Genomic DNA, 23,258 nt, shown 5'->3' on the forward strand with positions numbered 1-23,258 from the left:
ATCACAACGGGCGACCGAATATCTTGACCCCAAACACGCCTCACACATCTATCCGCACCTGAAGTCGGTTCAACGCCTGCAGGGAGTGGCCAAGTTGCGCCCAGGTGCTACAACGCCACAGATTCGGCTCAGGTGACGTGCACAGCATGGGCCAAGATCGCCGAAACACAGGGCAAGGAAACACTATATCACCCAAATATGCCGATCTGGTATGCCCCCCACATACCTCCCAAATGGAAGTTGGAGTACTGACACATTGGAGCACGAGGGGCATCAACCAACTGGGAGATCTGCTCCCCACCAAAAAATATATCACATGGAAGGCCCTCAAACAGATACTAGGAGATACACCACGGCAGAGGATGATCTATAATCGGATGAGGTCGGCTCTGGCCAAATTTTGGGGAGCATTCCCGTCGGAGCCAACAATCGACCCCAGACCGGGATATATGTTTACAGCAAGAGGGGTAGGGTAACTTCCTCAACATTATATAAACTCATACTAGCAGCCCGAGCCCCAGTGGTTCATGGTGCCAGAGGAAAGTGGGAAATTGATCTTGGACACCCCATCACCGACAACCAATGGGTCCAGATATTCAGTCTCATGAAACAAATATCATGTAACGTGCACTATAAATTAATACATTACAAAGTCATTCACAGGATACATTAGACACCTGTCAAGCTAAAGCACATTTACCCAACAGTGGGAGTGAGGAGGCTGACACTTTCCATATGTTTTGGTCATGTGTGCACTTAGAAGAATACTGGGCAATATATGTGGGGTGATGGATGCGATGGCAGACCAACCTATTGAATGGTCCCCGACACTTTGCCTCTTGGGAGCCACGGGAAAGATGAATCCGACGTGGCATAAACTACTCAACGTCGGTCTACTACTGTCCAAAAGGGCCATACTCTTGAGATGGAAAAGCAAGACCCCACCCACCAGGGCTGATTGGGAAAAAGATATGATCTGGGCTAGTGATAATGAGGACCTGTATGTGAGCCTAATGCATCCCTTAATGCGACCTAAAGCCATCTGGGGCAGGTGCACACAATCTGCCTGATTCATGGAATTATTTGCGTGGAAAACGCAGATTTGCGTGCCTTTCTGCCCGAAAATCCCCATACTTCAAACTGGTATTTTCGGGCAGAAAGGTGCGCAAATCTGCGCTTTTCACGGAAATATTTCCATGAATCGGGCTGTATATCTGGCCGAATGTACGGATCATGAAGATGATACATCTGTGTAATGCTATTTTGCGGTTGATTTGTGCGATACGTATACGATTTGTAAAACGAGCAATCGAGCTGTAACGACGTGTATAATACCTGTGGAAGTTTAAATAAAATATATATATATATATTTTTTTAAACTATCCATTGTTGTGGATAGTATAGCACGCTGCATTGTACACACATCCCCCTTTCAGGCAATTCTCAGCCAGTAGGCTCGTATCCTCTTAAACGTGATTCTCTTAGAATAATATCAAGTTTTAGGATGAGACTGGTTAGTACGTCAGTTATTGAGAAGTGAAGTGGTTGAGGTGATCCCCATACCGTGTCCTGTGATGTCCTTGGCATATCATATTCGTGAATGTGAGGCAATCATGTACGCGTCTTCCCCGTGTTGAAAGGACGAGAAATAATCCAATGCAACTCCCCAACAGTTAATGTATTCGATTATAGCTGGGTGCTATGTGCCTAGATGTGACTCGCCCTTTGTAGCAATCAAGAGTTGCTAAATGTATGCTTAATCCTGGGTAGCCGGCAGCGAACATGTTTCAATGGATTTCCTATAGGGTGACTTGAAAGAAGTACCGGACTGGATCCGCCCAGGGCGCTGATGTGACTTTTGCTAGTCTCTGCACTTCTATATGAAGACACCTTTTACGTGTGATAGTACAAGGGCAGCCAATGCCCATATCCACTTGGTTTACTGAATAGATAATATGAACGGTTGCAAAGGCGAAGCGGAGTAACAGTTCCTAGTTCTGTTACATGAAATGAAAACAATAGTAACGGGGAAACGGTCTCACCTTATTAGGTAAGATCTATTGTGCAAAAAGTTGACCCTGGTGCCTTGCCGGTGTATCCCCGCATGCAGATGCCATGTACATGTATGTTGTTTGGGTTAAGCTACGCGTGACGTGTTAACGTCCAGTGTAGTCAGGGTAACCAATGCTTGGTGACTAACTGCAGTGAATCGGGGCCTTCTTCATGTACACCGGCAAGGTGCATGTAAGAAGAGTTGGTCTTGTAGCCTAGAATGCAAAGGTCAATTGCAGACATGCCAGTTATTGTGTGGATTGGCTGCAGTCTGAAGGGACAAGTATCTTTGTGTATGATTTAACTGCAGTCTGTGTGTTGTCGAGATTAACATGGCTCGCGTGGCAGTGCCTGTCATTGATATGCTCATCCCACAAATATTCAGAGTTACTATTTCGCCAGGTGACGAGAAATAGGCACTGTAATGTTCAATACATTTGGTCCGTCCGACAAAACCAAAACACTAGTAATGAAGTTTAGTAAAGGTTAGTGTCAAATCATGTGTAAAATCGCAAGTACCCAGCAGGTGTCTCTTTCTGGGTTACACTAATACAAAATAAACAGAGTGCAGCAAACCTAGCCGTCTGCCCAAATTGGAATGCTGTTGATGCTCCATGTGCTTATTCCAGAATTCCTTCTAATGCTTTCTTGATACAATATATGCCATCTAGTATGAAGTATGTTGCAAACAGACAGGTTGGCACAAAGCTATTGAAACACAATTGTATAGTGTTTGTTGAACATAGTTAACTGAATAAATACATAATCACATTCACTTTGATATTGATATTTTATTTCTATCGTGCTCGTACACAAGTGTTTCAGAGCGCGACAAGGCAAGGGAGGGGAACAGGGGAGAACAAAACAGCGATCTTACTAGGCCCAGTGACATTGAGAACACGCAAGTGCATGGGGGAGGGGAAAAGTGCATGGAAGGGGGAGAAGTGGAAAGTGCGAAGCAGAGGAGAAACGGATAAATAATAAATGCAACAAACACTTGATACGGTATACACCAAATGCTGAACTGAAGAACAGGAATAAACATAGCAATTGGAATAAATGTGCTATTTCATAATGCCCACAATTGATTCAGGTTAAACATATTTGTGCAATGATAGATATATAGTAATGAGGATGAAACACATTCATGTTACAGAAATGCATGCATCTCATGTTGTGTTGAGGCCCACCAAAGTGCACCGCATATTGCATATGCATTGGGATTCAATTTGCCTAGGTTTGAGTTTGGTATCTCCCCCCCTTTTGCCATGTTTGGCCTTTGATAATCCTATTAATTGGAGATCTTTCTGATCGTGCATTTGGTGATTTTGCTGCCAATGGCAGCTTGGGATCCTGGCTGTTCAGACTGGCCAGGTGTTCTCAAATTCTAATTCTCATTTGGCGTATTATGCTGCCTATGTATAGTATTTTACAGACACAGATTATGGCATAAACTACATAGGTTGTACTGCAATTAATAAAATCTTTAATGACCCATTTAGAACCATCTGGTTGCACAAAAATGTCACTGTCTGCATGTGCATCCCTGCACATGCTGCAGGTCCCACATTTGTGGAAACCTGTCAGAGTCCGCAGCCAATCACTGCCAGTACTGGTGGCTCAATTGTTGGTGTCAAGAAATGGGCTCAATTTGGTTCTAATAGTGGTTGCGCGTGCAAACACAAACTTCGGTTCAGTGGGTAGATACTGCTTGAGGTGTAAATCCATACTCATAATTTGCCAATGCTTGTGTACCATTTGGTAACGATCATGTGCATCTTTTGAGAACTGCGTGCTGATATCAAGTGTCTTACAGCATTTTTTTGTTTTGCCAGAGTCAGGGAGTTCGAACTCAAGCATGCACATGCCTGTACAACACTATCAAGCAAAGTGATCAAATGGCTCAGATACATTGATGATGTTTTCATCATATGGAATGGAGATGGCAAAGAACTCCAGATCGTTTGTGACTACTTGAATCAAAATACTTTTGAATTACAGTTCACAATGGAAATGAGCAATACAGAAGTAACCTTTTTAGACCTGTATATCTACATAGAAGAAGAGGGGTCCATACATACCAGGAAGTTTCGCAATAAAAAAAAAAGGACAACGCCACACTGCATGCAAATAGCTGTCACCTGAAAAGAACCATTGAAAAAATACCCATAGGCGAGTTCCCCAGAGTTAGGAGGAACTGTAGCAAAAAACAGACTTCTGAATGCTCACTGATGGAGAACAGATTCCGAACGCAAGCCTATCCAACCAACTGCATTACCAAAGCTAGAATAAAAGTCAAATCTAGAGACCAGAAAGAATTTCTGGTACATAGTCAGACGGAAGCTAAACGAGATGGTGACAAACTACTGTTATTCTTGGAACATTGGGTTGTTAATCTTATAGTCCGTAGAATCGTCCAATATCTACTGCCATTGCACCCCCGTTTTAAGAGATTAAATCTTGGAAAGGCTGGCTATAACTTATACCAAAGCGCTAACACTAAGCACCAAATTGAACCCAGATTCATGGGCACCAATAAACAGAAGCTACAAACAAGCTTACTAACTGGCAAACCAATAAAGGGATTTTTAAATAAATGTAGCAATAGAAGCATGTGCAAATACGCCATGAATAACATTCCGGAATACACTACAACCAATGGTAAAACTATGATGATCAAGGAATTTATCAGCTGTAGAACTACATATGTGATTTACATGATTGTGTATGCAATTAAATATATGTGAGGAGTACCATTCGTGAATTAAGAATGTGAATTAGAGAGCACCTGGCAAAACTAACATCACTGGAATGCAAGAGTGCTTTGGCAGAGTGCTGCCAAAAGGAGCATCCCGCAGAGAACAAGGATAGTGCCAAGTTCTTCAGAGTGAAACACACTGCACCGGACCCAAGGATGGTGGACCGAGAAAAGACACTATGTCAACAGGGGGCCATAACCATGTGCCTCTTAAGAACGGTCTCTGGGGGCCTTAACACAGACAATGAAATGCACCACTTTTTATGAGAATACAATGTCACATATTGTGAATGCTAACTGGCTGAGTAAGTTGTGCTAACTTGCAAAGTCTGACCCGTTGACGTATGAACTTTGACCCCCATAAAGCCACTTGGCTATGACAATGATTTGAAACAAATGTCTCCATCGACTGTATCCCATCAGACATTAAGTTCACCCCCTAGAACAAATTGAACAACTTCATGCAGATTCCCCATGCACTAGTGGGGTTCTATCTCGGGCTCAAATACACCAGTACTCTAACTGACACTATGTGTCATGACCCTTGCCCCTGGCCCTCACTGGCAAATCAGCCTTCCAGTTAGGGCCAGGTCAAAGGCCTTAAAACCTCATCCAAGACTCTCTTGGAGTCAGTCGTGGCGCCTTCGGCGCCAGGCTCATAACCATCATGAAGACCAACATTAGAATGGGAATATTTGCTCGGGACTATTTAAGTTGGGCGGGGGGTTCAGCCAACATGGAGGCACACACATTGCTCAGTTACAAGGAACTGAGCTATGCGGTCTAGTCTTTTGGGTATGACAGGCCTGGGACTACTTTACCTGGACTACTTTGGGTGTGGCAGGCCTGGGACTATTTTACCTGGACTACTTTACCTGAGACTATTTAAACCACACCCAAACAGCAGAACATGCTTTGCGTTATTCTGCTGTGGGCAGCGTAACGCTCACCGTGTCCAGTTCTTTGATGCCAGCTTACCTGAAACCAAGAACCTGCAGAGAGAGAAAGAACACTACAAAATGTACCTGGAACAGTATCCTATCTTCAATCCATCGCTGACTTCAGTTCCACTCACCTGAAGGTACGAACTCCATCATCCGGCACTGCATGCATCCTGGAATACCATAACCTGGAAAGAGGAGAAAGAAAGAAAGCATTAGTAAGCGTTTACTCACGTTTCCTCCCGAATGAAGAAAGCCACATAATTCTTACCTGGGTAGTCACCGAAGTGGAGTTCCTCGGTTTTATCCTCACACCAAAAGGTATCCGAATCGACAGGCACAAGGTAGATGCCATCCTTAACTAGCCGTCACCAACTTCATTTAAAGGAATCCAGGTTATGTTGGGCTTTGCAAACTTTTACCGCCAATTCATCCCAGATTTTTCCCAAATAGTGCATCCAATTACATCACTATTGAGAAAAAACAATAAAAAGTTCCATTGAACCGAAGAAGCAGAGAAGGCCTTTCAAGAACTTAAGAAATAATTCACTTCTGCTCCAGTTCTAGGGCATCCTCACCCAGACCTCCCTTATATAGTTGAAACAGATGCCTCTAGCATGGCTATGGGAGCTGTTCTTTCACAAAGGGACCCAGGAACTGGCCAGTTACACCCTGTGGCCTTCTGGTCACGAAAATTCTCACCTCCCAAACTCAACTATGCTATCACAGACAAAGAACTCTTGGCTATAAAATCAGCTTTCAAGGCATGGCGACACTATCTCCCTGGTGCTAGACATACCGTCACAGTCATAACTGATCATCGAAACCTGCAAAGGCTAATCATCCCGTAAACTGCGGTGGGCTCTTTTCTTCTCTGAATATGACTATGTGATCACCTACCGGCCAGGAGTCCGAAATGGAAAGGCTGACGCCTTGTCCAGCATGGGTGTTGATGAAAAGGTATACATAAATCCAGATCCAGTAGCCATCATTCCAGAAGACAAACTCCTGGGCCTTACGACAACATTGACACAGGGTGAACTCCAAAACAAGATCCAACTCTGAATGGATCCCACTTTCTCACAAGAGTGGTGTACTCAAGGAGAACATTACACCATTCAAGACCAGTTACCATATTTTAGGAACCGTCTATACTTGCCAAGTAAAAATGTACTAGAGCAGGTTATTTCGGGTTATCACGACTCACTGATTGAAGGTCATCCTGGAATTGCCAAAACTCTAGCTAAAGTAAAACAAAACTATTGGTGGCCTACATGGCGTAAAGACATCCTACAATTTATCCAATCTTGCAGTGTGTGTGCCCAAAACAAGTCCCAAAAGCAGAAACCAGCTGGTCTTCTCCAACCATTGGAAATTCCTCCTGCACCATGGCACACACTGTCCCTTGATTTCATTACAGATCTACCTCCGAGTCAAGGATTGAACACCATCTTAGTAGTTGTAGACTTGTTCTCTAAAATGGCACACTTAATTCTTTTTAAGGGTCTTCCAAATGCATTCAGTTTAGCAAAAGTATTCCTGGAGGAAATCGTACGGCTACATGGCTTTCCATCGGTCTTGATCTCAGATCGAGGTAGTCATTTTGTATCCAACTTCTGGAGGAAATGCTGTTCAATGGCCCAAATTGACATTCGACTATCCATAAGTCACCATCCTCAAACAGATGGCGAAACAGAAAGAACAAACCAAACCCTCGAGCAATACTTACGTTGCATGTTACATCAAGTGGAAACAAATTGGAAGGACTTGTTATGGATAGCTGAATATGCCTATAATAATTCATTACACACCAGCACTGGACAAACCACTTTCTACGCTATATATGGTAGACATCCACGTACTTGAGAATTGGATCTCCCAACCCCTTTGGGAATGCCAGAGGTTAAAACCCTACATACGACTATTTCCCAGGCCTTCAAAGAAGCAGCAGAACATGTACTCCAAGCCAAGAACAGACAAAAGAAATTTGCTGACCAACATCGTAGTAAAGCCCCCGACTATCAAATTGGAGACAAGGTCTGGTTAGCATCAAAATATGGGCCCATAAAAGGGACTCTGACCTTTCGTCCCCGATATCTGGGACCTTATTCTATTGAATCCATAATAAATCCAGTGGCAGTTAAATTAGCCCTACCACCCACTATGCAGATTCATCCTGTGTTTCACGTGTCACTCCTGAAACCGGTACAACCCGGTACTCGGGTTACAACACCACCAAAACCAGTATTAGTTGACGGAGAACCAGAGTTTGAAGTAAAGGATCCTAGGCTCAAAATACACCCGATCCAAACTATGCTACTTAGTTGATTGGAAGGGATACGGCCCTCAAGACAGATCATGGGAACCTAGTGAATACATCCATGCACCTCGCTTAATTAAAAAGTTCCATCAGAATTACCCAGCCAAACCAGGACCAGGCAGAAGTGCCACCCTGAGAGGGGCCTTGGGGGGGGGGGGGCGGGGGGAGTGCTGTCATGACCCTTGCCCCTGGCCCTAACTGGCAAATCGGCCTTCCAGTTAGGGCCAGGTCAAAGGCCTTAAAACCTCATCCAAGACTCTCTTAGAGTCAGTCCTGGCACCATCCTGAAGAACAACATTAGAATGGGACTATTTACTTGGGACTATTTAATTTGTGGGGAGGGGGGTTCAGCCAACATGGAGGCACACACATAGCTCAGTTACAAGGAACTGAGCTATGCAGTCTAGTCTTTTGGGTGTGGCAGGCCTGGGACTAGTTTACCTGGACTACTTTGGGTGTAGCAGGCATGGGACTATTTTACCTGGACTACTTTACCTGAGACTATTTGAACCACACCCAAACAGCAGAACATGCTTTGTGTTATTCTGCTGTGGGCAGCGTAATGCTCACCGTGTCCAGTTCTTTGATGCCAGCTTACCTGAAAGCAAGGACCTTCAGAGAGAGAAAGAACACTACGAAACTTAACTGGAACAGTATCCTGTCTTCAATCCATTGCTGACTTCACTTCCACTCACCTGAAGGTACGAACTCCATCATCCGGCACTGCATGCATCCTGGAATACCATAACCTGGAAAGAGGAGAAAGAAAGACAGCATTAGTAAGCGTTTACTCACGTTTCCTCCCGAATGAAGAAAGCCACATAATTCTTACCTGGGTAGTCATCTCCTGGTCAGTATCATTGCTGGAACATTACGGCGCTCGGCGAGGAACATCGCAACCTGCAAGGAGAGAAAAGACACAGGTTAGCAATATAAAAGGCAAAACAGTGCCGTGCATCGCGCATTTCTCACCGGACAGCATCGCGTACACCACGCTTTCGCCTACCGGCCCATGCTCATCTTCAAACTGCATGACAACACCAAAATACCTTTCCATAACTAAAAGGAAAGAAGCAAGCCATTATTATTCGAACTAAGAGGAACATAAGAACTGCATATAAAGACTGTAAAGCAGCAAACCTATGGAGTCGCAGCAGGCCTGGATTCCCACAGGGGGACTTGCACCAGTGAAGTAACTTGGTCGCCGCTCGCCCCCCACATCTACGTGCTCCTGCTGCGAGGAGCAGGAGGGAGAATCCACATTTCACAATATTAGGGTGAGGAGAAGGCCCAAGGGGGAGGAAGGAGTTGAGGCCAAGGGAGGTGGGAAAACAAAGACAATCTGGTATTGAATCCAGCTCTCCTATATTGCAGACCCATCTTTAACCAGAGGCCTTACCAAGGGACCGGGAGAGGGTTCGAGAGTGCAAATCATCCAACCAGGGCTGGGTGGCGTCCCCGTGGATACCAGGTGAGCGTAACACTATGTTATCATAAGTCATGTGTTGATAACTCACAACATGTTGCATAATGAGCACACATATTATAAGATATGATCCATATTCCAACTCTGTAGAACAAATTAACCAGGCCGAAAGGAGTAATTCTTCCTATACAAATACTAACAGTTGGACACTGTATTGATTAGACCCCGCCAACTTATCTAACAATGAACTATTCCTAATTCATGCAACTTACAAATGATTAATCTAGAACTTAATATATTAAAGTAGTCTAAATTCAGTGGAACTAACAGACTACACTAACAAGGTGACCCATGTCACGTTTATTTCATTTACAAACCAATTGTGGTAACCGAAATAGATCACTACAGAATCGTGACACTTCTAAAATGTGTTGTTGCATTGCAGAAATAAAGGGTAATTTATATATAAATACACACGCCAAATTCTATTGACTGAAGATATCGAGCCTAATTTAATTACAGACCTACCATTATTAATACTTTGCATGCACAGAGCATGCCAAATGTACCTTTGTGAAATGTGCGACACGTGACAACGCAAAGAATGATGGACCATGTTATTAAATACACTTACACATAACCACCCTAAGGACCACAGTTATAGAACTATATGTAAGAACCACTTCAGTTGAACCTATTAGCAGGTGATGCTGCACTACAAACAAATGAAAAGCTCTATCTACAATGTAACGTGCTAGAATGTCATGACATCAGCACTCCAAGCAATCAACGTGGGACGGTCCTGACACTATTTAGTTTCACTTTCAGGTTGGCAGCGATCATGACACAACGCAGATCAACGCCATCCTGAAAGAATATTGGAAGGAATCGTGAACGACATACTTTACCCCATAGAAACAATGACTTTAATTCCTGAAATGACCCAATTAAAATTCAAATGGATCCAAAATAAACTGCCTTTTTACCATATGTGCTGCAATTGACTGCTTGTGAGCCGAGACAACCTAATTTCCTTACTGATCATTATTAACTGCTAAGATATTCACAAAAAGATTTTATACTAACTAATCGGGATGATAGTTACATAAACATTGGGACAGCACTTGCTATACTTATTTGGACACTCAGACTTGTGCAAATGAACAACCGACAGAGGACGGACACAGAATACTTATACCATTATTTGCCTGTAAGTTAATCCCAGGGCCACCTTACCAAAACGATTGCAGAACACCTTGCCCTATCACCTGACGACCATCGCGCAATATTTCCACACAAAATCGGCACAGGATAATGCACATATTATGCAACATATAATTTATTTATGGAAATTTTAACCCTATGAGACAGAGGACCAGGAAAAAATCTTACAGGGGGCAATTCGGATAACAAATCATGTTAGAATTAACCGCAAAACAATGAAAGGGAATAATGCTGTTATTTCTTCTCCTATTTTCCTTCCACTTTTTTTTTACACCTGACATGTATGAACTACTAACATCTTTCTGAATGTGTTAAAAATATGAAATTGTATGAAATAGCACAAAAGTTTTTTTAATGATTTGAATGGACATATATGTCATTTTTAATAAGGGTGACATAACCAAGCCTTCATCTTATCGTCCTCTCTCTTCTGGACACTGCATTTAAGATCTTTGGCCGGGTATTGCTGGCCCATATAGAGAGCTGGTTTATGGGGACTGAGATTTTGACGGACATTCAATTTGATTTTCGTCCTGGACTGGGCACAATGGAAAAGGTTTTGAACCTCTACCTTTTAATGTCGAACTCTGTGTTTTGCAAGGGTGAGGTGGTTTACGTTCATGGACTTAAGCACGGCCTTCGACAAAGTTGATCGGTCAAGGTTATGGGCAGTGTTAGAGTCCATGGGTTGCTGTCAGAATGCGCCTTCCCCGGTGGATACTGGTTTTTGGGGTTGCTATCAGGCAGTTGAACTCGTAGTGTAGGCGACTAGTTCTTCTTACCAATGTACCTCTCTGAATGTTATAATGACATTCAGAGGAGTCTATTAATCGAAAGAGAGGACACAACACGGAACACCAAAGGCTGCAAGAAAAAAGGATATTGTCAAACTACCAGAAGAAAACAACCTGGGCGTATAATAAGAACCACACAATGGGAAGTGCTAACCTGTGTTAGGAAACACAGCAGGAGATGATGACAGGGTGTTTTGAGACTTCAGAATATCCCTTTGTCTGTGATCTCAGGGTGGAGTGACCGTACGTGAGAGTCAGGATGGCGTGAGGAAGAACGGTCCAATATCCCTCTGTGAGTGAAGAGTAATCCAGAAGAACAGACTGTCCCGCCGGCACGAGGACACCTAAGTAGGAGGGTTCCAGACAGTCTCTAGTCCCCCCGTGGTCCACCTAGCCCGACTGCATGAGGACGCCTAACAGCTCAGTGAAGTGCACTGCAGGCAGTCTCTAGTCCATGCACAATCACAGAAGGATGAAGGTAGGGCACAGTCTCTAGCCGATGTACGGCAAGGAAATCCAGGAGGAAACGGGGTCGGCAACAGGTGGGCAAAATCCAGAGACCAAGGAGACAGCTGAACAATCCGTGATGCGGTCCGGATCGACGTTACTCAGTATCAAAAGTACAGAACGTGAAGCGAGATGTCCAGGTGGTGTAAGCAGAGTCGTTACCATGGAATCAAGAAACAAGACCGAGGATGAGGCAAGGTGAGGTCCAAAAACAGTCACAGCATCAGGCAATAAGAATAACGTAGTCACTAGAGCAAGGAAACAGAGCTAACTGTATGAATCACAAGCACCGGAGGAGTGAGCAGAGTTTAAGTCTGCTTAGTCACAAGACTGCGCAGGCCGCCGCTCACCGGACGAAACGCGTGATGGTGTGCATGCAAGGGATGCCAACGCTTCCATGGCAACTTCCAACGCTCACAGAACAGTGAGTTGCATCCGAGTCTTTTCTGCTTCAGAATGGGAGGCCGTGTGAACCGCGGCTTTGGATGCAATAAGGTGCAGCGAATAACTTGGCCGTGAGGAGATGTGTCTGCTGGTAACGTAGATGACTTGCAAACGCGTACATGACGTGGAATAGGTGTTTTCACATTCGGAATCCTGACAGTTGCCCTCTGGAAATCCTGGAAGTGTTACAGGAGCTCCACTCAGACAATAAGCCAATGTCTGTTTTGGACCCCGGGGAAGACATACAGAGTGGTTCGACATTGGGCTAGGTGTTTGCCAGGGGTGTGTACTGGCTACAATACTTTTTACCTTGCACATCAATGGGCTTTGCAAGCTTTGTTGTGCACTTGAGTGGACTTTTTGAAACTGGAGGGGCAGGTCATTCTCGGTTCTGGCCTACGCCAGACGATAGAGTGCTTATGGCCAGAACCCCCAGAGCTTTACAGGCCCTGGTTGGTGCCTATGCCTCCTTCATGACCGACCTGGGCCTCAAGATCAATATGGCCAAATCATCTGTGATGGGCTGCAGTGGAGGTAGAAGCTCATTAAGATGCGCCCCATAGTCTGTATAGGGGAAGTGATCCCGAGGGTGGTCGAATACGACTATTTGGGGATCAAATTTTCAGATTCCTTAACAGGCAGCACAGATGTAAAAAAACAATCTTCGAAAATGTGCCAGTGTCTGGGGGGCCTATCCAGTTTTCTTGTAAAGTGTAGGGGCCAGCACATGAAATCTACTCCATGCAAGTAAAGGCTGCAACGCAATATGGAGCGGCCCTATGGGGGTATTGCAAGGCCGGCGACCAGCAGGCCAGGGAAAATCAACCAGGGAAAATAAATTTTCCAAAAAGCTTTTACGACTCCTCGGTTCTTCTTCTTGTGCCTCGGTTCACAGAGAACTGGGGATGGCTTTTTGGAGGATGATTGGGCAGTCGCCCCAAGCATGTCATGGTTGAGAATTTGGGGCAATAAAAAAGCTACGTTATGTCACTTTATCATAAGAGCCACATTGAATAAGGACTTGTGGGTCAAAATACCCTGGCTGAGGGCAGTAAAGGCACCTTTGTGTCCGTCTAATGTACCGGTTGCGCCACCGGCCTCCAGCAGTGTTACTGCAGCAGGAAGTAAGATTATCTAAGTGGTGGGATATTGCAGCCAAACGTATGCTTGCAGCACGGGTGTCACAACCAGACAGCTTTCATCCGCTCATAAGTGGGACGATAATCCTACCAGCCGTACCTTGTTTGAGCCAGGAATAAACATCAAAGCTGGCTCATTACCAGGGCACGATTCGATTGCTTACGGCTGAGGGGTTTTTCCCCTTCTGTAATGGCTTGGCAGGCTGAAAAACGATGGTCTGGAGGGTTGCCCAGAGCTTTGCCCGTGGTTATGATAAATTCAAAACTTTCCAGCCATCACCTTTCTGTTTTGCTAAAGTCACCCCGAGTGGGACGGATATGCCCAAACGTGGGTCCCAAGTCTGCCGGGCCTAGAGACCCAAGCTACTCCTCACTGATGACGCCCAACAAGGCTGAAACATGTCTGGGGATGCTTGTGGTCTCGTGCAGAAGGGATGTGACCTAGCAGTTCGGGCTGAACTGCCCCTTTTGGGGTAGGACCAAGCCTGATTTGCATATGGTTTTTCCCCTTCTGTAAGGGCTTGGCAGGCTGAATAACGGTGGTCTGGAGGGTTTCCCAGAGCTTTGTACCCGTGGTTATGATTCATTCAAAACCTTCCAGCCATCACCTTTCTGTTTTGCTACGGCTGAGGGGTAACACTGTGAAATGGGTGGGTTATCCAGATGACCCAAGTTGCTCTCTGTGTGGCGCGCCAAATAAAATGTTTAGCCATTTTAGATTTTCTGGTTATGGGTATATAAGAAAACAGGCTATCCTGCAAATACTTAAGCGTACATACTTACGTCAGTACTGGCCAGCTATGATCTTTTTATTAACTGCGGGAACTGAATTAATGACTTGGGCCCTGTGGTCCTACCTGAAGGCTGATATGTATCGAAGAAAGGGGTTTTCACGAGGTCAAATTGCTGCATTTAAAATCTTTGATAAATGTGTGTTTTTATTGTTACTTTTCTTTAGAATGTTATTTTTAATATGCTCTGGGGAATGATTAATTCAGTATGTACTTAAGGATTGTTATTTTTTCTGATATGTCTTGCACGTGTTTGATGGATAATTTTATTCGAATAAACATATTTACTACTACTTACTACTGATCGTTATTCACAAAAAGATTTTATACTATCTAATCGGGATGATAGTTGTATAAACATTGGGCCAGCACTTGCTTCTTATTTGGACACTCTTGTGCAAGTGAACAACCAACCGAGGACGGACACAGAATACTTGTACCATTGTTTGCCTCTAAATTAATACCAGGGCCACCTTAACTAAATGATTGCCGAACACCTTACCCTATCACACATAGGCATCTGAGACCATTATGCTTCTCACGAATACCACTGTTATTGAAATGAAAATCACCTTACGTTTTATCAACATATAACTCACCTGATGACCATCACACAATATTTCCACACACAATCGGCACAGGATGATGCACATATTATGCAATTTATAATTATTCATGGAAATATTAAACTTATGAGACAGAGGACCAGGAAAAAATCCTACAGGGGGCAATTCGGATAACAAATCATGAAATAACGCTGTTATTTCTTCCTCCTTCCATCCCATTTTCCTTCCAACATCTTTCTGAATGTGTTAAAAATATGTATGACATTGAATGAAATAGCACAAAAGTTTTAAAAAAATTATTTGAATAGACATACATGTCAAATGAGTGGTGTAGTGTACTGAACAATACCCAAAACATGGGAAATACATTGTACACAGATTAAGAATAACTGTTTGAATGCCCTGAAAAAGCCCAGGAAAGAGTGAAACAGTAGCACGTGCCTCCTAAAAGGAGAAATGTTGGCACAATGTATAAACTAAAAATGAAACGCCACTAAAATATAATCAAAACAAGATCTCATTGAAACTTACTTACCTTATTTAGAAGCCCAGGCGCACTAGCAACTTCCACATCCAACTTTACAATTCGATTGACTTGTGTCGGTCAACACTAGGTTCTGCTGCCAGGCAACACTTTCAACAAAGCAACTAATACCTACTATTACTTTTCACTCACTAACTCATTACCATTGTTTTTTTAGATAGCTCTTGGTTTTCTGATAGATTTATTTGGTGTTTTCATTTGACTCCCAACCTGTTTTTTGAGCTGTTCTACTTCTGGAGTGCCCTGCCTTTGTGCTGTAGTACTTTGTTTCTGCCTTGGTTTTCCATGAAACGCCACTAAAATATAATCAAAACAAGATCTCATTGAAACTTACTTACCTTATTTAGAAGCCCAGGCGCACTAGCAACCTCCACATCCAACTTTACAATTCGATTGACTTGTGTCGGTCAACACTAGGTTCTGCTGCCAGGCAACACTTTCAACAAAGCAACTAATACCTACTATTACTTTTCACTCACTAACTCATTACCATTGTTTTTTTAGATAGCTCTTGGTTTTCTGATAGATTTATTTGGTGTTTTCATTTGACTCCCAACCTGTTTTTTGAGCTGTTCTACTTCTGGAGTGCCCTGCCTTTGTGCTGTAGTACTTTGTTTCTGCCTTGTTTTTCCATCCTCCACCCAGAACTTCAGCGATTGGTTCAGGCAGTCAGTTGTCTCTTTGCCTCTGTCCTGGTGGCCATCTCTTCCCTGCTTCCCTCTGCCTTCTCCCATTCACCAGCTGCTGTATGGAAGGAGGTGTCTGATGACGGGACGTTCGTGGCAACAAAGGGATTTCTACCGCTGACGAGTGAGTCACTGCCGAGAATGCAAGGGCACTTCTTTCGGTGTTGAGCAGGATATGCGGGTGAGAAGAGATTTTGACAAACAGAATGCCGTACCAGTGGACCAGGCAGGCATCTACAAGATTGAATGTTATAACGCTTTGAAGCCCTTGTGATAAGTTGACAAGGTTGTGGTCTATTTGTGAAGACACCCACACGGTACCGGTTAATGAAGTATTCATTTTGAAAATACCTTGTCTGGACGTATAAGCTGCAATAGTGGTGGTGGTTTTCGCTACTTCAAAATTGAGTGATAATTAACCGAATGCTGTTGGTCCCCTGAAGAAGTTCTGATGGAATATGTATAATTAAATACAGAATGAAACATGTTGGGCTGAAAGGACACTGTATTGTTTAACAGTGGATTGAATGTACTATTAAGTTGTGTTAGAACTCTGATGGCATATAGGGATTCATTTAATTGGTCTCAGATATGGGGAGATAAAGAGATGAGAAATACCTTGTTCACTTTATCTGCCAGACAAGATTGGTTGAGGTTTTTTGCACTATAGAGGTTATAGCAACTAATCAAAGTAGTTTTATGCATAATATGTGTTTTTTTATGTAGTTTGTGACATTTTGTAATGTGTTTTAAATAATTGTGATATGAATTGATGTTATGCATTTTTATGTGTTTTATTGAATTGTGCACATTGTGTTAAATAAAAATGTAATAAAATGTAATAGAATTTTACATTATATGGATAAGAATACTGGACAGTTCTTGGTTCAATGAACTGTTTGTTTAATGTATAGCCTATAAGGAGAACATACAGAAACTAGAGAGTTTTGTAGAATTTAATTGTCTATGGTGTTCTCTTAGGGGATAAACTTTTGGGCCATTAATCTCCCCCAAAGTCTCTTTGTGTGTTGTTGGTTCTCACATTCACCTTGATCCATCCTCTGATCCTTCCTCCCTACTCCTCCCCTGCCCATCCTTTTGGTTCTCATTGGTTCGTGCCCCCACCATGACTGGAACAGCAGCATTTCAGAGGCTCTTCCAGGGCAGCCTTGCTCGGGCAGCCAGTCGGCTAAGGGCCACAACTAAAAGGGCAGCTACTGTCAAAGCAGCTCCACTCAGAGTTTGCCTGTGTTCACCTGGGACGCCTGACTCAGACAACCTTCAGCAACGGATAAGGTAAGTGTGGTGTGGGCAGTGAGTACAGCCATTACTATACTCCAGTAAAACCCCACCACTCTTATTACATATTATCATCTCGCCTAATTGTTTAAGGTAGCCATTTTGGCAATCAATGTAAATATGTAAGATATCTATGCTTTAGATGGAGCCTAAATTACATATGGTAACAATACTACACATATAAACTGTTGGGTAAAGCCTTGTTTTATTCCTCTGCTGTGCTCTGAGATATAACTGCACTGCGCCCTATAGTTTGCCATTTTGTTCTGCACCATAGCTAATTTGTGTTAAATGTTGTGACGCCCTATAACTAGCCTTCGTAAGGGGATATGGGTGGGAAGCCACAACCATTACTGTGCTCCAGAAACCCAGCCACTCTTACACTACTACTACGTAAATACTGAGAACATAGTTAGCCTCTCAGTTGAATTGTGCTACCTTCCATAGTCAGCCATTGTGATACGCCTAATAGTTAACCATTGTACTGAATTGTGGAAGGAATGTGTCGCACCCACATGTATACTAGGGGGCAGACATCATGCAGTATTTAGACGTATTTTGCGGCAAACTAAATGTGTTGTGCCCAAATGTATTCTGGGGGCAGGAAATGTGTTACAATAGACTTATTGGGAAGATTAGCAATGCGTCTCATTTGGATAGATCTGTGAAGATTAGCCTTGCGTCACATTTATATAGCTTTGTGAAGATTAGCCATGCATCACATTTAGATAGAATTGTGAAGATTAGCCTTGCATTGCATTTAGATAGAATTGTGAAGATTAGCCATGCATCACATTTAGATAAAAGCGTGAAGATTAGCCACCTAGAAGAACTTTGAGAGTACCCAATGTACCAACCACCCTGCTCCTGAACCCCTCATATACACATCCCTTGTATTATACACGCCCATAGGCTAGCCAAACTACATACAAACACACACCTCACATAACTAACACTTGCATACAACAACAATCCCAGGTACTGGACCTACCCTACGGACACAATAAGCCAGTGCACACAACCATAACCTTAAACACCGACCAATATACACATAACACGCACAATCACACACCCAACATAACAGACATTCACATACAACAATCAACCCAGGCATTGTGCTTTGCCCTTATGGATACAACAAGCCAGTGCATGCAATCAACCCATCTGCAACCCAACACAGACAGATGCCAGTTTCTCCTGGTTCTGGACCTATCCTATCCCTTTACCCTCACTAACCAGAACCACGTGAGCGCCTGGAGACTGCCCCTGGGTAGTAGTGGTGTGCGGTATAAGTCAACATAACATAACATCTCCATCGCAGTCCTCTGCCACCTCCGCTCCTCTCATCGCCTTCTCAGCCCCTTTCATGACTCAATTTTCCTCACCACCCAATCTCCTCTGCTCTGCTCACCACCCCACCTCCTCTAGTCCTCTCACCACCCCACCACCTCAGCTCCTCTCATACTCCCTCCTCCTCAGCTCCTTTCACTACCCTTCCTCATCAGCTCCTCTTACCACCCCTCCTCTGCTCCTCTCAGCACCCCACCTCCTCAACTCCTCTCACCAGGCTAGCTCCTTTTACCACCCCACCATATTGATACCAGACTGATATTATTAGTTGGTCGTCCGTATTCAGTGGGCCTAGACCCTGTAGCACAGACTGCTATTATATAGTGATCTGCCATCTCAGATCTAGTGTTTCCAGCTGGTTGTGTGCAAGGCAGATCGGTCCCTCGTGGCTACTTGCTGGTATAGCAAACTGCTCCCCCCCCCTAACGCGCTAAGCTGTTTGGATTGTTTTCTGCCCACTCACATGGTTACGGGCATGTGGGAGGCTTCTTTCAAGCATGATTAAGGCATTAACCTTGCAGTGAGGAGCAAGATCCCAGATCAGGGTGTTTTCACATTCTTGGTGTTAGCTGGCCAATTTTAAGCATGCCAAAGATTGTACACATTAGAAGTCCAACTCTAAATCTTCGAAGGAAATGGGATGCCAAAATACCCATTCAGTGGTATTTTCTATCAGTGTCATTTGCAAGTCCATTTAAAGAGACAGCTCTTGCTGGCGACCTCCGGTGATGACCCTAGGAATTCACTCCCTCTCCTCCCCCCACATTGCCCTGGGCCCAGCATCACTCAGCTTGTGGCGGGACCCAGCCCCTTTGGCGACCCAGCATCAACCCCACGGTCAGGTAGGGGACCTTGTTTCAGGATCCAGACGGAAGCAGTAACCAGATGATATGGCATCATTTGATTGTCATTACCTTAAAGTGTTTGTGTGTGGGTTTTTTTCAGGCTGTTTTGTGCTAAGTGAGTTCACATGTGTTCACATGTGTTTCATACACTCCAGATAGGGTTCCCACTGGATTATAGGTTGTTAGTTTGATATTCATGAAGTGTGCCTGATTGAGAGCTTGGGGGCAGATGTTGTCCAAAGCAGTACAAGTGTCTCACCCTGTTGAGTGTTCTGCATCAGATCCAATTGGGCATGTGATAAGAGTTCAGACTTCATACGTGTTGTGTCCTTGGTTTCTCTGATGTGAGAATCAAAACTATCCCTAATTTCGGGCCATTGGTGTCTGGGAAAGGACTTGTCCCCCTCATCAAGTGGTAGGTGTGGGGAAATTCATGTATGTGCACTGTTAGGAGTTTTAGGGTTCTGGGAGGAATTGGGGTGGACCTGTGGGAGAAACAACCAGGGATTCTTGCCCTAGCTGCAGATCACCTGACGGCCGCTTGCCAAATGTTCTTCATTGCCCGGAAGGGCAAAAGCCCCTGATGGCATTGAGCACAGCACCTAAACAAGTTAGTGTGGTTTGCGAAAGCTCTCCACATATCAACCAACATACTAAGGAAGGTGAAAATGGCCCCTGGAGTTTTTATATATCAGGTTGCCCTTTCTCCGAAGGTTCATGGCTCCCATAACGCTTGACACTTCTCTTACAGCAATGAGTGGAGTCGTCCGACTGCCCCCTTCCCTCTTCTGCCAATTCCAAGATATTTGTTGCACAATGGATGCAATGTATCAGAGAGAGAGAGAGAGAGAGAGAGAGAGAGAGAGAGAGAGAGAGAGAGAGAGAGAGAGAGAGAGAGAGAGAGAGAGAGAGAGAGAGAGAGAGAGAGAGAGAGAGAGAGAGAGAGAGAGAGAGAGAGAGAGAGAGAGAGAGAGAGAGAGAGAGAGAGAGAGAGAGAGAGAGAGAGAGAGAGAGAGAGAGAGAGAGAGAGAGAGAGAGAGAGAGAGAGAGAGAGAGAGAGAGAGAGAGAGAGAGAGAGAGAGAGAGAGAGAGAGAGAGAGAGAGAGAGAGAGAGAGAGAGAGAGAGAGAGAGAGAGAGAGAGAGAGAGAGAGAGAGAGAGAAAGAAAAAAATGAATATATATGCAGGCAGAAGGACACCAAGACCGACCGGGTTTGACAGTAGAAAGTTCAGAAATTGAAATGGGAGCGGTCAATAAAGTCTAGTTCTAGAAGCGGGTAGGGAGAAGGTGTTGCCTTGTTGGCCCTTTTTCCTGCATTGCTTTGGTTTCAAATCCTTTTGTTTGCCATTTTATAATCTTGCTAAATGTGGCTACAAGGTTGCATGTGCCCTTCACCTGCCTGTCGAAGTCTGACTCCTTGCCAAACTAACAACGCAAATTTGACTACATTCCAACACACAATACTCATACAAACGAAGTCCCAAACATGGCAATTGAACACCCCTCCTAACAGACAGCCCATCGGAACACTACACCAACATGCATGCCACAGCTCAAGGCAATGTGCCTTAGGATCAGGATAGAATAGGCATGTAAGGCTTGGGGAATGTCCGTTCTGCACACATCAAGGCAACAGCCAAGCTATCTAGCATATTCCCACTCTCCCTACTTGTTTAACCCACCCCCTTTTTTTCAGATCTGCCATAGCGCTTGATACCATGAAAATGACAACAGTGTGGGATATAAATGCCAGTAAGATAACATAACACACATTGCACACATTACATCAAGGAACGTAGCTATGGATTCACCATTTAGAATGGACCTGTGCAGTCATTGGTATGCAAGTAATATCGTCTAGCTTTATTATGTTGTCAGTACATGTAATTTTAATGTAACACTTTTTTTTATCGTAGTGTTTTATGATGATGATCTGACAGATGCACTATTCAAAACCCTCTACCGAATCACCCACAGCCTGACAAATCCTTGTACAATCTACTTGTCAATAGAAAAACGGTAGGTACTGCTTGTTCCAACACAGTTTCCCTTAACACTAACTTCATATATCCAGCGTGTGTCTTTGTTATTACACCAGATTTAGGAAAGCAATGTTACAGCACTGTGTATGGAAACGAACCCACGTTATCCATGTACCTTTCTTACTCCTCTGTGCTTTTTAAAACAAAATGTCTTTATTTGATTTTTTGGCAAACAAACGTAAGTCAAACAAACGTCATGACACATTGTGTTTTCATAGTTTGAATCACCGAATACATTAAAACGGGCATCGACATAATGTTTATGTGGTTGACAAATAAAACATATCTATGGGTCCTCCCTTGATGAGAGAGCACTCATTTTTTGTAAACAGTGAGCCCCCACAGTTATGGTGCGTTCCACCCCTCCCCCCCAGCCACCCCGCACATGTTCATCCAGCCCATCCATAACCTCATTTGTCATTGTTAACTTACTTTTGTAGCCAGTCCCCACCACCGACCGCGGACATGGCCGATAAGTACGAGGTACATTCTGCATCTAATTAAAAAATCAGAGGGGTGATCTCTAATCTTCACGGTGACTTCATCTGTTGCCTGGCTGATATTCAGTAGACTAGTTTCATACTGCATCCTGACAGCTGCCTGCTGATTATGCCTGCTCTCCCATTGTATAAGGCGCATAACCCATCTTTCTAAGTCTTTCAGCCAGATCAAGGTGTTTGTGGTCTGTTGGGATTTCCATGCCATCACAATCCGTCTAATTAATAGTGGCCAGCTTCAGAATCATACCCTTTGTTGTCTGTAGGGAATTCTGCGACCGCAGACCCAACAGATATAACAGATATTCAATATGGGGTTGCCGGGGGCCCATGTCAGTTCTAGTTTCACTAGCCACTTGTTGATGTCTCCCCAATGCCGGGAGATCATCGTACAGGACCACAGCATGTGTAGTAAATCGGCGTTTAACTCCTGGCATTTAGGGCAGCTGTGTGTAGTATTGGGGAACATTCGTGCAAGTCTGCCCAAGATTAAGTACACCCTATGTAGCACATTCAACTGCAACAGCTTAAATCTCTGATTTCTCAACACCACTTTTAGGATAGGTACGGTTCGACTCCCATTCCCAACACTTGGTGTTTGGTCCACAAACGCCTAGCAGTCTCTGGAATTCACAATTCTGGCTTGACGCACTTGGCACCTGTCCAGCAGTATGTGCGCCTGTGAAAAGGCTTGGCGTGAGGCTCCTTCCCAATGATTTGAGAGAAGCACAAATTTCGCCATTCTGCAGGACAGGGTTTTGGAAACGTAAAATCTTGAGGAAGATACTACCCCTGCTACCTTCAGGCAGCCATACTATGATGGTCACACCTACTATAACAGGGTTGCTGGACTACTGCAGCAGGATATATTTAGGGCAGTTTAAATACCAGATACAACGTATGCAAGTACGCCAGAATCCAGCAGCAAGATTGGCGCCTAAGGCCACTTGGCTGTCCCACTCGACAGCCCTTCTGCATTGCCTTCATTGGCTCCCGGTGGCGGCACAAATTGAGTTCAAGATACTCTGTGTCA

General features: G+C 44.1%; 1 protein-coding gene across 7 annotated transcripts in view; it reads left to right on the forward strand.

Annotated features, from left to right (window-relative positions):
• Positions 1 to 23,258, forward strand: part of METTL22 (methyltransferase 22, Kin17 lysine) — a 711,415-nt gene that overhangs the window by 456,866 nt on the left and 231,291 nt on the right. For all 7 annotated transcript variants that reach the window (XM_069647035.1, XM_069647041.1, XM_069647039.1 and 4 more), the window contains one exon: positions 21,603 to 21,705. In XM_069647035.1, coding sequence (XP_069503136.1) covers positions 21,603 to 21,705 — 103 coding nt within the window. The remainder of the gene's footprint in view (positions 1 to 21,602; positions 21,706 to 23,258) is intronic.

The sequence above is a fragment of the Ambystoma mexicanum genome, chromosome 2q, assembly GCF_040938575.1.
Source record: "Ambystoma mexicanum isolate Mex_15411 chromosome 2q, UKY_AmexF1_1, whole genome shotgun sequence".
Taxonomy (NCBI): domain Eukaryota; kingdom Metazoa; phylum Chordata; class Amphibia; order Caudata; family Ambystomatidae; genus Ambystoma; species Ambystoma mexicanum.